Source organism: Ursus arctos, unplaced genomic scaffold (assembly GCF_023065955.2).
Source record: "Ursus arctos isolate Adak ecotype North America unplaced genomic scaffold, UrsArc2.0 scaffold_33, whole genome shotgun sequence".
NCBI lineage: Eukaryota > Metazoa > Chordata > Mammalia > Carnivora > Ursidae > Ursus > Ursus arctos.
This window is the reverse complement of record NW_026623019.1, coordinates 21,856,529-21,869,906: the sequence shown is the minus strand read 5'-3', so window position 1 is coordinate 21,869,906 and position 13,378 is coordinate 21,856,529. Positions and strand designations below refer to the sequence as shown.

At 41.5% G+C, this 13,378-nt stretch overlaps 1 protein-coding gene across 2 annotated transcripts in view; it reads left to right on the top strand.

Annotated features, from left to right (window-relative positions):
• Nucleotides 1–9,902: 9,902 nt before the first annotated feature.
• The window catches only part of RASEF (RAS and EF-hand domain containing), an 80,477-nt gene continuing 77,001 nt past the window's right edge, over nucleotides 9,903–13,378 (top strand). For both annotated transcript variants that reach the window (XM_057305632.1, XM_026518787.4), the window contains exon 1: nucleotides 9,903–10,552. In XM_057305632.1, the coding sequence (XP_057161615.1) occupies nucleotides 10,131–10,552 (422 nt within the window). In that variant the 5' untranslated portion in view covers nucleotides 9,903–10,130. The remainder of the gene's footprint in view (nucleotides 10,553–13,378) is intronic.

The following is a 13,378-nucleotide window of genomic DNA, read 5'->3' as shown; positions in this document are numbered from 1 at the left end:
CAAACAGCAGACAAAGCCACGTCCTTTGACTTGAGTCTCTGTAGTGACTATTTCATGCCAAGGAAGTAGCTGTGCACTGTCTTTGGCAGGGTTACCCAGCCAATGGGATGAGGATTCACGTGGACGTGGAAGGTTAGGGAATGGGGCAGGTAGAACAGTTCAGGGAAGGAGGATAAGCAATAATGCACCACTGACATCAAGCAACGTCACCCAGTGGGTGACTCTGTCTCAGTCTCAATGCTGAAGATTGTGCAGGTCAACTCGGAGTCCTTCTACATCTAGGGCAAGGGAGTTTGAACACCACTACTTTCAGAGGAGATACAAATTGCTCGGTACTACAGCTAACTAGACACACAGGGAAAGCAAACTCGAGCAGCCTCAGGGCTGACTGTTGGGTGGAATTCAAAGGGGATGGGGCAGAGCAAGATAGCATTTGTTACGTGCACCATGGAAGGAAACATGGAGCACTTGAATCGGGTGATCTGGTTTGAATCCTAGTTCTAGTAGCTGTGTGACTTTAGTCATTTTTTTAAAAAGATCTTATTGATTTATCTGATGAGAGAGACAGTGAGAGCACAAGCAGGGGAAGCAGCAGGCAAAGGGAGAGGGAGTGGGAGAAGCAGGTTCCCCTCTGAGCAGGGAGCCAGACACAGGACTTGATCCCAGAACCCTGGGATCGTGACCTGAGCCGAAGGCAGACACTTAACCGACTGAGCCATCCATGTGCCCCTGTGTGATTTTAGTCATATGCCTCAACCTCATATTTACTTTTCTTATCTCTAAAATTAGGAAGCCTCACCTTGTGAAGGATATTTAAAGGATGAAATATGATTGCATGGTGGCAAAATAGGGAAAGGATCCTGGGAAGAGGGAATACTGTGGAGGAAGTACAGAGTCTTAAAAAGAATGCTTACTGTTTGGGAAACAGAATGGCTGGAGGACAGATCCACATGTGTAGCAGTTATGGGAGTGGAAATGGGGTCCTATGGGGACAATTAAGAGAGAAGCATAATCTTTTTTTTTTTTTAAGATTTTATTTGTCAGAGAGAGAGAGAGAGCACAAGCAGGGAAAGCAGCAGGCAGAGGGAGAGGGAGAAGCAGTCTCCCGCTGAGCAGGGAGCCCGATGTGGGACTCGATCCCTGGACCCTGGGATCATGACCTGAGCCAAAGGCAGAAGCTTAACCAACTGAGCCACCCAGCTGTCCCAACATAATCTATTTTTGGAAAGTCAGGGAAATGATACTTAAGTTGAGGACTGAGCCGAAGTGAGACATAGCCCATCCCACTTCAAACAGATGTAGAAAAAAATACAACAGAAAGGGTGTAATATAAAGCTAAACTCAAAGCAAAAAACGGTGTGGCAGATTAAAGATGGCCCAAAATTCTTGGCCAAAATACTACTCCTCTCATTGAAAGATGGTGACTATTTACCCTCCTTTTGAGTCTGGGTTGGCCTTAGTGATTAGCTTGACCAATAGAAGGTGGCTGAACTAACATTTAAGACTTCTGAGGCTAGCTTGTAAGAAGCCATGTAGCCTTGGCCCAAGACTCTTTGAACACTCATGGTTGAAGCCCTGAGGCACCATGGAAGAAGTCCAACTATCTTGAGGGAGGAACCATGTGAAGAAGCCCTGAGACCCCATGAAAGTAAAAGCTGGACTAAAATTTGAAAATTCATCAATATAATTCACCACATTAACAGGATAATGGAGGAAAAAAAACCCACCATCATCTAAATAGATGCTGGAAGCATCTAACAAAATGCAAAATCCAACCCTGATAAATATTCTCAGCAATGTAGGAATAGAGGAGAAATTCCTAAACCCTATAAAGAGCATCTACAAAAACCCCTACTGTTAACATTACAATTAACAGTGGAAGAGTGAATGATTCCTGAACCCTGTGATTAGGAGCAAAGCAAGGAGATCTGTTCCTATTACTGTAATTCTACATTGTAGTAGAAGTCCAAACCAGTGCAATAAAGCAAGAAAAAGAAAACACATACAGATGGGAAATGAAGAGGGAAAACTATCCTTTTCTTCCCACAGATGACATGACTGTGTAAGGAGAAAATTCTAAGAATTCTACCAAATCACTACTAGAAGTAATAAGTGAGTTGAGCAAGGTCTCAGAATACAAGCTCGTCATAATTGCAAAATCAATTGAGTTTTATATGCTGGCAACAAATAAATGAGGGATATATCATGTTCCTTGATAAGCAGATTTAATATTAAGATACCAATTCTCCTAAAATTGATCTACAAGATTCAACACAATCACAATGCCAGATATATATGTATAAATTGAAAAACCAATCTTAAAATTTATATGGAAATACCTAAGACAGAAGAATACCCAAAACAATTTGGAAAAAGAATAACGAAGCTGTAGGACTTACCCTACTTGATTTTGAGACTTATTATCAAGCAATGTGATCAAACCATATGGTGTTGGTGAAAGGATAAATGTACAAATCAATGGGACAGAATAAAAAGTCCAGAAATAGACCCACACATATATGGTCATTTGATTTCTGACAAAGGTGATTCAATGGGGAGAGGATGATTTTTTCAAAAAGTAGTGCTGGAAGACTTCAATATCCATGTAGAAAAAAATAAACTTCAATTTTAAACTCACTCAATACACAAATTAACTCAAAATGGATCACAGATGCAATAGTAAATGAGAAATCTACATTTCTGGAAGAAAACATAAGAAATATCTTTGCAATTCTAGGTAGACAGAGGTTTGTTGGATGGATCACAAAAATATAAACTACAAAATAAAATATTGAATCATTGAATTTTATCAAAACTAAAACCATCTGCTCTTCAAAAGACACCATTAAGAAAATGAAAAGGCAAAGCACAAAATGGGAGATTTTCAAAGTACAAAATCAAAAGACACCATTAAGAAAATGAAAAGGCAAAGCACAGAATGAGAGAAGATTTTTAAAGCACAAAAAAATGACAGAGGACTTGTTTCTAGAATATAGAAAGAACACGTACAACTCAATAAGATGGCAACCTAGTAAAAAATGGCACATGATCTGAGCAAACATTTCATCAAAGAAAATACAAGAATGGCTAATAAACATATGAAAAGTTACACAACATCACTGTCATCAGGGAAATGCAAATTAAAAGCACAATGGGATACCAACACACATCCATTAGAATTGCTTCAATTAAAAAGACTGATAGCACCAAGGATTGACAAGAATGTGGAGCAACTAGAACTCTCTTATACTACTGGTGGGAATTTAAAATTCAATTCACTTTGGAAAACACTTAGTCATTTGCTTATAAAGCTAAACATATACCTACCATGTGATCCAGAAACCTCACTCCTAGGAATTTACCCAAGAGAAATGGACACATATGTTCCTTCATACAAAGACTTGGACGTAATTGTTATAGTAGCATTATTAATAATAGTCAAAACCTGGAAATATCCCAAATGTCAATCAAAAAAAAATTATGGGTAAATACACTGTGGTGTATATGTATGACATAATCCTACTCATTACCAGAGAGGAATGAATTATTGAAATCTGAAACAACATGAATCAATCTAAAATCATTATGCTGAGCAAAAGGGACCAGGCATGTTAGAGTACAGGCTGAATGAATCTATTCACAGGAAACTCAAGAAAAGACAAATTAATCACATTAAATCTAACCCTGAAGGTCCTAGCCATGGAGGCCTCTCACTTCTTCAAGACCAGCAGGAGAATCTCACTCTAGGCTGCTCAGTCTTTTATAACATAATGTAATCACAAGACTGACTATCCCATTGCATTTGTAAGATCTGCTCACTTTGAAAAGGAAGGGATTACACAGAGCATGTACACCAAGGAGTGGGAATTTGGGGCCACTGGAGAGTTCTGTTTACCATGGTTGCCTTTTTCGTTTTACTATCCAAAAGTTGAACTGAGATGGATTTGTTTTCACTGCACTGAATTTCTCTTTCTCCCTATTACTTGCATATATAATATGAAATATAAACTTTTGTTTTGACTGAGTGAAGCAAGATGTATGTATGAGACACAGTTTTTTTAATGTGGGAAAATGACATAAGAGCTTTGCTTGGTCATCAAAAAATGGGATCAGAAGTTTGAAACTCAACACTTCTCACTCAGTTCTAGTACAGAATGTCTACCCTGCTCAGGTTTGTGATATGATGTTCATACTGTTTAGAGCATTATAGAGTTATTTGTTTATAATTCAAGATTTCTCAAAGTCTGGTAACTGCCAACACGTACGCACACACAACAGTGCTATTTACTGATTACAGACACAAAATGCAATCAAAGAGGAAGTTCGACTGGATCCATAATGCTGTATTTTCTAAAAAAAACAGATCTGATAAAATGTTTATGTTTGCAATTTGGGGTATATGGGTGTTACATTATTCTTTTCTCTTTTTTTCCAGATTTACGTAAAGAGTAAGAAAACTACTATGATGTAAATATGCTGACACATTCTTTTTTTGGTAAAATCTTCAAAATTTTCTCATAATTTCCTTAGGAACAGTAAGCCATGGTAGGTATTCATGAGAGAACTAAGACTCTTGCAGAGGCGCCTATGTTTGAGAATTTCTGGACCTACTAATGGGTCCCTCAGTGGTATACCATTACGTGGATATCTTGTTCCATCTTAACAGGCTTATTAGATCTTTCTGGGGCAGAGTAACTGTAGTGTTAAATGACTTTGAGGAAGGCTCTTGTACCTGAAGGAAATCCTATAGGGTAGATTACAACAGGCTTCCATTAAAAGCCTCTCCCATTTTACTGGGTGAAGAGGAGGTTAAAGGGTGGTGCTCATTCCCTGTTATAGGAAATTGGGTCAATTTATGATATAGTGGCAAAGGTATAATTTCTCATGACTCATTATCTTGGTCATTGGTTTCCCGAAGTATGTTCTCAAGATCACTAACTTGGTGGAAAGCCCTCAGAAATTGAGACAAAACCCAAACCAAACCAAAAACCCTACTTCCATGGTCAAATACATTTAGGAAATTTTAGCTTAAGCAAGTATAAACAGATTTCTTTATCTCATCCACGAAGAGATAGAGTAGGATTCTCTTCCAAATTATTTGTGTTTTAGAAGTGTATTTGATCACCATAATATCTTTTCACTGTTTCGAGAAACACACTCTAACAAGATTATCTCTGATTTTTAAAATCCTTGGGTAGCCACAGAGCAAGCTGATCTTTCTCAAAGTCATGCTGATAAATACAGGCAAGCTCTCTTTACCTACCAATTCATTGGCTCTCAAAGGTTGCTCTGTTATCTCCAATTTCTCACTAGCTATTTCTGGAGGCTAGAACAGAAAAGAAATGCTTCCTATTTCTTTCTTCTCCCTCTTTCTTGAAAAAATTAGAGACAGATTATGTAACCCTGGCCTTCGCCTGAGTATATTGCTGAGGATATTCAAAAACATTCCTCAGTAACTCATGAATAGCTTTGCAGAAGCATCTCACGTTTTAGATAAACAGGACGTTCCTTACCCTTTCTATAAACCAACTATTTTCTCACTGATTTACATGACAATTTCAGATGGTTGTCAATTTGTACTTGTACCTAACAAATTAGTCCTAAGCTTCATTGCCTCCTCCTCACTTTCCCCTGATCTTCTCTGCCATATATTTAATGATGTATAAACAAACACTTAAAGTATGAAAGGCAACCCAATAGGAACTTTAAGAATCTTTTTATAAGCTCAAGAGTCCTTTCAAAATGTGAGTGATTCCTTAGTAGGACTGACTAGAAAGTCCAGAAATAAACCCACATACAGAGAGGAATTAAGTATATGCCAAAAGTGACATTTAAATCCATGGGCACAAAGAACTTCTCAAACTCAATACACAAGAAACAAACAAATCAAAAAATGGGCAGAAGATATGAATAGACACTTTTCCAATGAAGACATACAAATGGCTAACAGACACATGAAAAAATGTTCAAAATCATTAGCCATCAGGGAAATTCAAATCAAAACCACACTGAGATACCACCTTATGCCAGTTAGAATGGCAAAAATTGACACGGCAGGAAACAACAAATGTTGGAAGGATGTGGAGAAAGGGGATCCCTCCTACATTGTTGGTGGGAATGCAAGTTGGTACAGCCACCCTGGAAAAGTGTGGAGGTCCCTTAAAAAGTTAAAAATGGAGCTACCCTGTGATCCAGCAATTGCACTACTGGGTATTTACCCCAAAGATACAGACGTAGTGAAGATAAGGGCCATATGCACCCCAATGTTCATAGCAACATTGTCCACAATAGCTAAATCGTGGAAGGAGCCGAGATGCCCTTCAACAGATGACTGGATTAAGAAGATGTGGTCCGTATATACAATGGAGTATTACTCAGCCATCAAAAAGAATGATTTTTCAACATTTGCTGCAACATGGACAGGACTGGAGGAGATAATGCTAAGTGAAATCAGTCAAGCAGAGAAAGACAATTAACATATGGTTTCACTCATTTATGGAACATAAGAAGTAGGAAGATAGGTAGGAGAAGAAAGGGAAGAAGGAAGGGGGGTAAACAGAAAGGGGAATCAACCATGAGAGACTATGGACTCTGGGAAACAAACTGAGGGCTTCAGGAGGTGGGGGAATGGGATAGACCGGTGATGGGTATTAAGGAGGGCACGTATTGCATGGTGCACTGGGTGTTATACGCAAGTAATAAATCATGGAACTTTAAAAAAATAAAAATGAATAAATAAATAAATCCATGGGCAAGGGATAGTTGAATAAACAGTGTTAAGACAACTAGGTAGAAATCCAGAAAAATAGTAAAGTTAAATCTGCAACTCACACCTGACCCAAACTAAATTCCAGATGGAACTGAATTTTAGCTTGAAAAATAAAACCATGAAAAAAAAAAAAGAACATTCCTGTGGCCTGTTTATTTGAGCTGACATAATACATACTAAGTAATGTCTTTGTAAGTGACAGGTCACAATGAAATTGTGGAAACTTTGGTAGGAACAGAAGGATCCAACTCTTCTGCTGAGGTTGGGAAATTCGTTAGACAGAAGAGGGGAAAACTAAAGTTTGATATTTACATTTTGGGATGACAATAAAGAGTTATTATGTTAATTATGTAATGGAGGGTGGCATATTTGGGGATAATAGGAGCCCCGCGGAAACTAAAGGGAGAGAGATCTTTGGGTATATGAAGTGGCACCAGATCATAGAGGACTTTGAATGCCCAGATGAAGAGTTTACCCTTGGTTCTCCTTTTATGGGGGAACCAAAAGCTAGGATGCAGTTTTTCTTAACCTTTATTGACACTTTGAGGCAGATAATCCTCTGTCATGGGAAGCTAGCCCTGTGTATGACATGGTGCTTAGCAGCACCTCTGGCCTCTACCTACTCGATACTAGTAGCATCTTCCCCTTTACAAACTGTGACAACTAAAACCGTCTCCAAACATTGCCAAATGTCTCCTGGGTAATAAAATTATCAGATTGAGAACAACTGAGCTCTAGGATGACAGAATAATTGGTGTTTGAGAAGGACTGTCCAGTTGTGGTTGTGTAGAATGAACAGAAGTTCGGCAGGACAGGAAACTGAGAGAATGCCTTAGAGACTATCCCAGTACCTTAGGTAGGGTGTATTGTTACAGTAAGGGCCTCTCCCTGTATTAAGCACATCTCCCTGTATCCGTGACCTTGTAGAGTCCCCTTCCACATTGATGTAGGGCTTGGCCATGCTGACTTGCTTTGATCAATGGAATATCAGCAACTGTGACATGAGCCGAGGCTTGAAAAGCATTTGTGCATTGAGACTCAGCCTCTTGGAACACTGCTTCCATGTAACAAAGCCCATGCTAGCCTCCTGAAGACGCATGGTCCAACTAACAGCCAACACTAACTTCCAGATATGAGTGAGGCTAACGACATGCAGCCACAGTGAAACCACCATGACTACATGATCTTAGGCAAGCCTGCAGAAAAACTACCTACCTGACCCCACCCCAAGTTAATGACAATGGAATTATGAACAAATGAAATGGCTGCTGTTTTAAATCACTAAGTGATTGTCGTATTGTGATGCAGTGGTAGATAACTTATGTTAGATCTGAAGTAGATCATTATCACTGGAAGTGAAAAGATGTGTACGCCAGACATTTGCAAGAATCCCTATTTCTTGATGACTTTTTGGTGAAGACACTCAGTGAAAGGGCAAAGTGGGTCAAAAAATATAAGAATTTAGAAACTGAGCGAATGGTCAAAGTGAATTCAGGAATGGTCAAAGTGAATTCAGGAATGAAGTTGCATAAGCAGTCTTCAAGAAAGCACTTCTGTCTAAGCAGTTAAAAATATTAACTCATCTATTTTGAAAACTACAGGATATTTAGTAATTGCTAACAGTATAATGATAATAATACTTCAAAGGTTCAGTTTAACAAGTACATTTCTAAAGCTTTAAGGGCATTACCAAGCTAGCCACTTCTTCCTTTACATGGAAAAATCAATCTTTAGAATAAACAGGAAAGCACATAAACTCAAAATCAATAACAATTTATATTGCACTAATGATAAAATTCATTTCAGTGTATTAGCTGTCCACTTGTCTGGAACTATATTCACTTAGCAATTAGATTGCTAAGACCAGGGCCTCTAATAGAATGCCTCTCATAATTTAGCAGTTAAATTTACAGATGGTGATTATCAGTGGTATTTACAGCTTGATAGATGCTGAGCGTTGACCCTGTTTATTGTACTATTCAAGAATTAACAGCTCCTCAGATGGTTAGCACTTAGCCTTATGTTTAAGAACACAGGCCTGGAGGGATGTCTGTCAAATCCCTTACTTTATTTTAATCATAATAAAAAAATCAAAGTAATAAGCAATATAGAAAATCCAGAATGAGATAAAAATGGAAATACAGAGTCATAACTAAAAGAAATGGCAGTAAATAAAAGAAAATCTAAAACGTGAAGGGAATGGATAATGTAAACAAAGGAAAAATAACCCAAATGCATTTTCACAGGCTATTAGAATCACAGAAGGGAACACATGCGTAAGTCAAATGACAGAGCAAGGGTCTCTTGGAAACAGGGTAAGATTAAAAAAAATAGATAAAAATGATTGAATTTTTAAGATCTTGTACCCATTAAGCAGTCAGTATTAAAGACACAATGGCACTGCTGAAGTAAGCGTTTCAGATCAAAGGGTAACATGCACTTGGATATATGATTCCCCTAAGATTTATAAAAAAAAAAAAAAAAAAAAGCTACCCTAGTCTTTAACTGTCGCTGCCTGCCAAAAGATTTTGGTTATTAATTCTCTCTCAGGTTGCAGAGACAAGGACTGGGAAAAATTATTTGGATGGGGGCATCTGGTACATCTATGTGATTTCTAACGTGTATTAACCAGTTGGAACTTACTGTTGGAAGGACATGGCTTAAGGAAAGCCAGTAAAATCACAAAATGGGGTCTTCTGGTAAATCCTGTAGTTTAGTTTGCAAGAAAACTCGTATATGCAGACATTTACCAATGTTCCGGAATTACAAGAGAATAAAAACGCATAATGTTAACCAATTTGGCATCCTACCCCTATCTTCCTTCTCTCTTTTTGTCCAGTTAGCATTGCACACTCCTGCTGGCTCTTGGCTTTACCTGAGCAAACAGTGTTTACTCCGAAGGGCCTGGCAACGTTACCGCTGCAAGCCCCGGTTCTGGCCGGGTATCCCAAGTTCAAGAGGCCCCAACCCAGGCTCGGTCGGCTGGAGCCTGGCACAGAAGGGACAACGGACTTCGGAGGCGTGGGAACCCGAGCCTCGCGCCCCTCCTACCTGGCTGGGCGGAGCCGGGCCCGCCGGGAAAGTGTGAGGGCCGCCCCCCGGGGCGCTCAGTCTCGGGCGGGCGCTGCTGCGCTGTACCCGGAGTCCCGCTCCCGAGCCGGTAGGGGCCGCGCGCGGGACCAGCGTCGGAGTGCCCCGCCCCCGCCCCGCCGGGTCATTCCTGCAAGTGGCCAAACCAGCCGGACAAGGCCAACTCACCGCGGCTCCCGGCGGCAGCAGGTGGCCCCGGACTTCCCGCCGTCGCCGCTGCCCCGGCGGGCCGCGCGCCCCGGAGCCGGCTGGGCTATTCTCGCCGGGCGGGATGGAGGCGGACGGGGACCGGGAGGAGCTGGCCCGCCTGCGCTCGGTCTTCGCTGCCTGCGACGCGAACCGCTCGGGGCGCCTGGAGCGCGAGGAGTTTGGCGCGCTGTGCGCGGAGCTGCGCGTGCGGCCGGCGGACGCCGAGGCCGTGTTCCAGCGGCTAGACGCTGACCGCGACGGCGCCATCACCTTTCAGGAGTTCGCGCGCGGCTTCCGTGGGCTCCGCCGCGGGGGGCGGCGCCGAGGCTGGCCTTCAGGGGGACCAGCGCCCGCCTCAGCCCAGGCGGGGCCCGACCCCGAGGACAGCGAAGAGGACGAGGGCGACGGGGACGCGCTGGAAGCCCCCTGGGGTCGGGCCAGTTCCGGCCAGGCTTGGCAGGACTTCCAGGCGCGACTTGGAGACGAGGCCAAATTCATCCCCAGGTGCGTGTGTGGGTTGGAGGGCGGGAGGTGAGGATGGTCTTACCTGCCCTTCCTGGTGCGCTGGCATCTCGCCCTTAACCCGCGGAGTGGGCAGACCCACTAGCCCCTACTCCTTGTGAGTTGCTTTTCTCCATCCACGGACTCTAATTTTTCCAAGACGAGATCCCCTAGAGTTGAAGAAAGGGAGTGCGTTCGGAGTCAGGGTTTGGGGAGAAAGTTTCACTTGCTCATTTCTGAGGGCCACACAGTGAAATCCGCAGCGTCCAGAGTTTGTGCCCAGACCAGAGTTTAGGAGCGCTCCCCACATCTCATCGCACCTTCTGCCAAGGCCTTCTGGCTGCACCCGGGAGTGGCGACCCGGAGCTGCGACACGGTCAAAACTCGTGTCCTTTATATGTAGTAGTTCTTGTATTTGTTATTTTCCTACAACAACACAGACGCCGAAACATGTTGGGCATTTATATTGCTGGACTTACATATTCATTGATGTGCTAGGTATTTTACAGAGTTCGTTCGTTTAATTTTTGCAACAACCCTGGGAAGTGGTTTTCTTATCTCTGATGGTTGAAGAAACTAAGACCCAGAAATTAAGTCCTGTAAGACATTAAGGAGCTTCACTGGTTAATGAAAGAGCAGGGATTTGATCCCATGTGTTGTTGAACTGAAAATCTTGCTTTTTATGCAATGGAATAAAATGATAAAATTATACAGTAAATTCTCTATGTCTTGGACAGAAATAGTATCAAGTTGCTAACTTAATTCTCAGGGGGAAAGGGAATGCTTGTAGGGGCAGGGCATGGAGAGAAAGATACTCAGTTTTTATTCAAGAGTGATATGCATTTGTCCTCGACTTACTGTCATGGTATGTCTTGAACTGTTATTTTCACTTCTCCTCAGACACTACAAACATGTTAATGCTATAAAATGTATTTCTGTTTGGATTATGGTTGAAAGCTTATGGAGCTCTGGCTGTCCTTATTGAGAACTGAAAGGTATCATTTTGGCTGGCAGCACGCATATCTTAGACATAAGACTCAGAAAAGCAAATAGCCCTGGGACGGTCAGTGGTCTTGCTCACCCATTCACAGCTTGGACCTGCAGGCCTGGGAGTCCCACTTCCTCCTCCGCCCAGCTCCTCCCTCCAGTTTGGAGAGCAAGGCATTGGAGAGTGACTCATTGCCAAGTATGAGACGGATGGTGTAGAGAAAGTGGGTGTGATACCCATCTTTTCTATTATTTACAAACGAGTTAAAATCCAACGTCTCCACCAGGGAAGTAGAAAAATGTAAGCATTGCTATAAACTATACTCTTGGAATTATCTTTTATCTGGTTTGGGTCCAGCTAGTTACAAAAGGTAACAATTTAAGAATCAGGAAAGGTGAACCCATGCTGTGTTTTACACACATACCCACACACAGATCTGTCAAGTCTCAGCAACAAATATTTGACACTTAACCTTGAAATGATTAGGATGGTCTTCTTAGTATCAGTATAGAAACCAGGATTTAATATTAGTGGTGATATTGTTATTATCATGATGCCTTTCCAAACTCTTCAAAGGTTATTAAGTTTAATGGGCACCAATGTCACCTGGTAGACTTGTGTTTTAAGCCGCACCCCCTTGTGATTGGAGATTAACAAGTACAATATTTGCCTTCCTGTGCTTGTTCAAGTGGAAAAGAACTAAACTGAGTTGCTTCATCTGATTGTTACCATGGCAGCCAATAACTGTTTTTGGTAAATTCGTTGGCTTCTATTCCACTTCCTTATACAGCTGTTCACCTTCCCATCCTCTCATCCAAATGTAGTAGAAATCTTTTGTTATTGATAATGCCATTGGCATTATTTCAGCCAAATTAATTCTGCAGACATTATTGAGTGATTTTGTGCCAGACACTGTCATAGGTCCTGCCCTAGGCCCCTGGGGACAAAGAGAAGGATGAGATGTAGTTCATGCCCTCAAGAAGTTTATAGTGTGGGTGAAGCACTTCTCAAGAATTTCATCAAAGAACATTTAAAGGCAAAAGAGGGTTATTTGCAAGAAATTCCATATATAGCCCAACAGACAACTGCAACCAGTAGCTGTCTTTGAAATCTTGAGTTTTTATTTTAAAAACAGGGCATGTATTTGTTCAGTTTACTCCATGATATATTGGGACTTATTTTAATATAAAATGTTATACTTTCCTCCAGTGGAAAAATTGTTTCTCTAGGAAGGTGTGCCATTTCATCTAGTGGCTTTGTTTCTCATCTGGCACACCATCTTACCCCTTGTGGCTTCTTGTCCCATTCTTATCCAGCAGGTTTTCATGTCCAGTTTGAGATCAGGTATCAGATATAAGTATGTTTGGCCCCTATAAGGCAAAGTGTGGCAGTGTTGACAGAATTTCCATTTACAAGACCATTCAAGCTCCTGGTTTAAAAATATTAAACAAGTTTGGGTTTAAACTCCCCAGTCATCAATACTGTGATCTTAGAGAAGAAATACTGTTGCACTCTAAAAGGATGAAAATGGTCTCTGAGATGTGTGTCAACTCACTCTGAAGTTGGTTTTTTCATGGACAATTGAAAGACTCCTTCCCCTAAAGGGGAATGTCCCCAGTAGTCAAGTGACCTATTAACCTGAGCTGGGCAGGTGTAAATCGTCTATGGGGCAGGATGGCCATCACCACTTCCTAGTGAACTGGAATTCGGTCAGCCAACAGGTGAAACCAGAATGGCCAAGGTGATGTGGTTATAGAAGAGAATTCAGGAAGGAAGATTGTACAGGGCCAAGAACATTCCATGAAGTGGGGAGAAAATGTTTGGTGAGAGATAGAGAACAG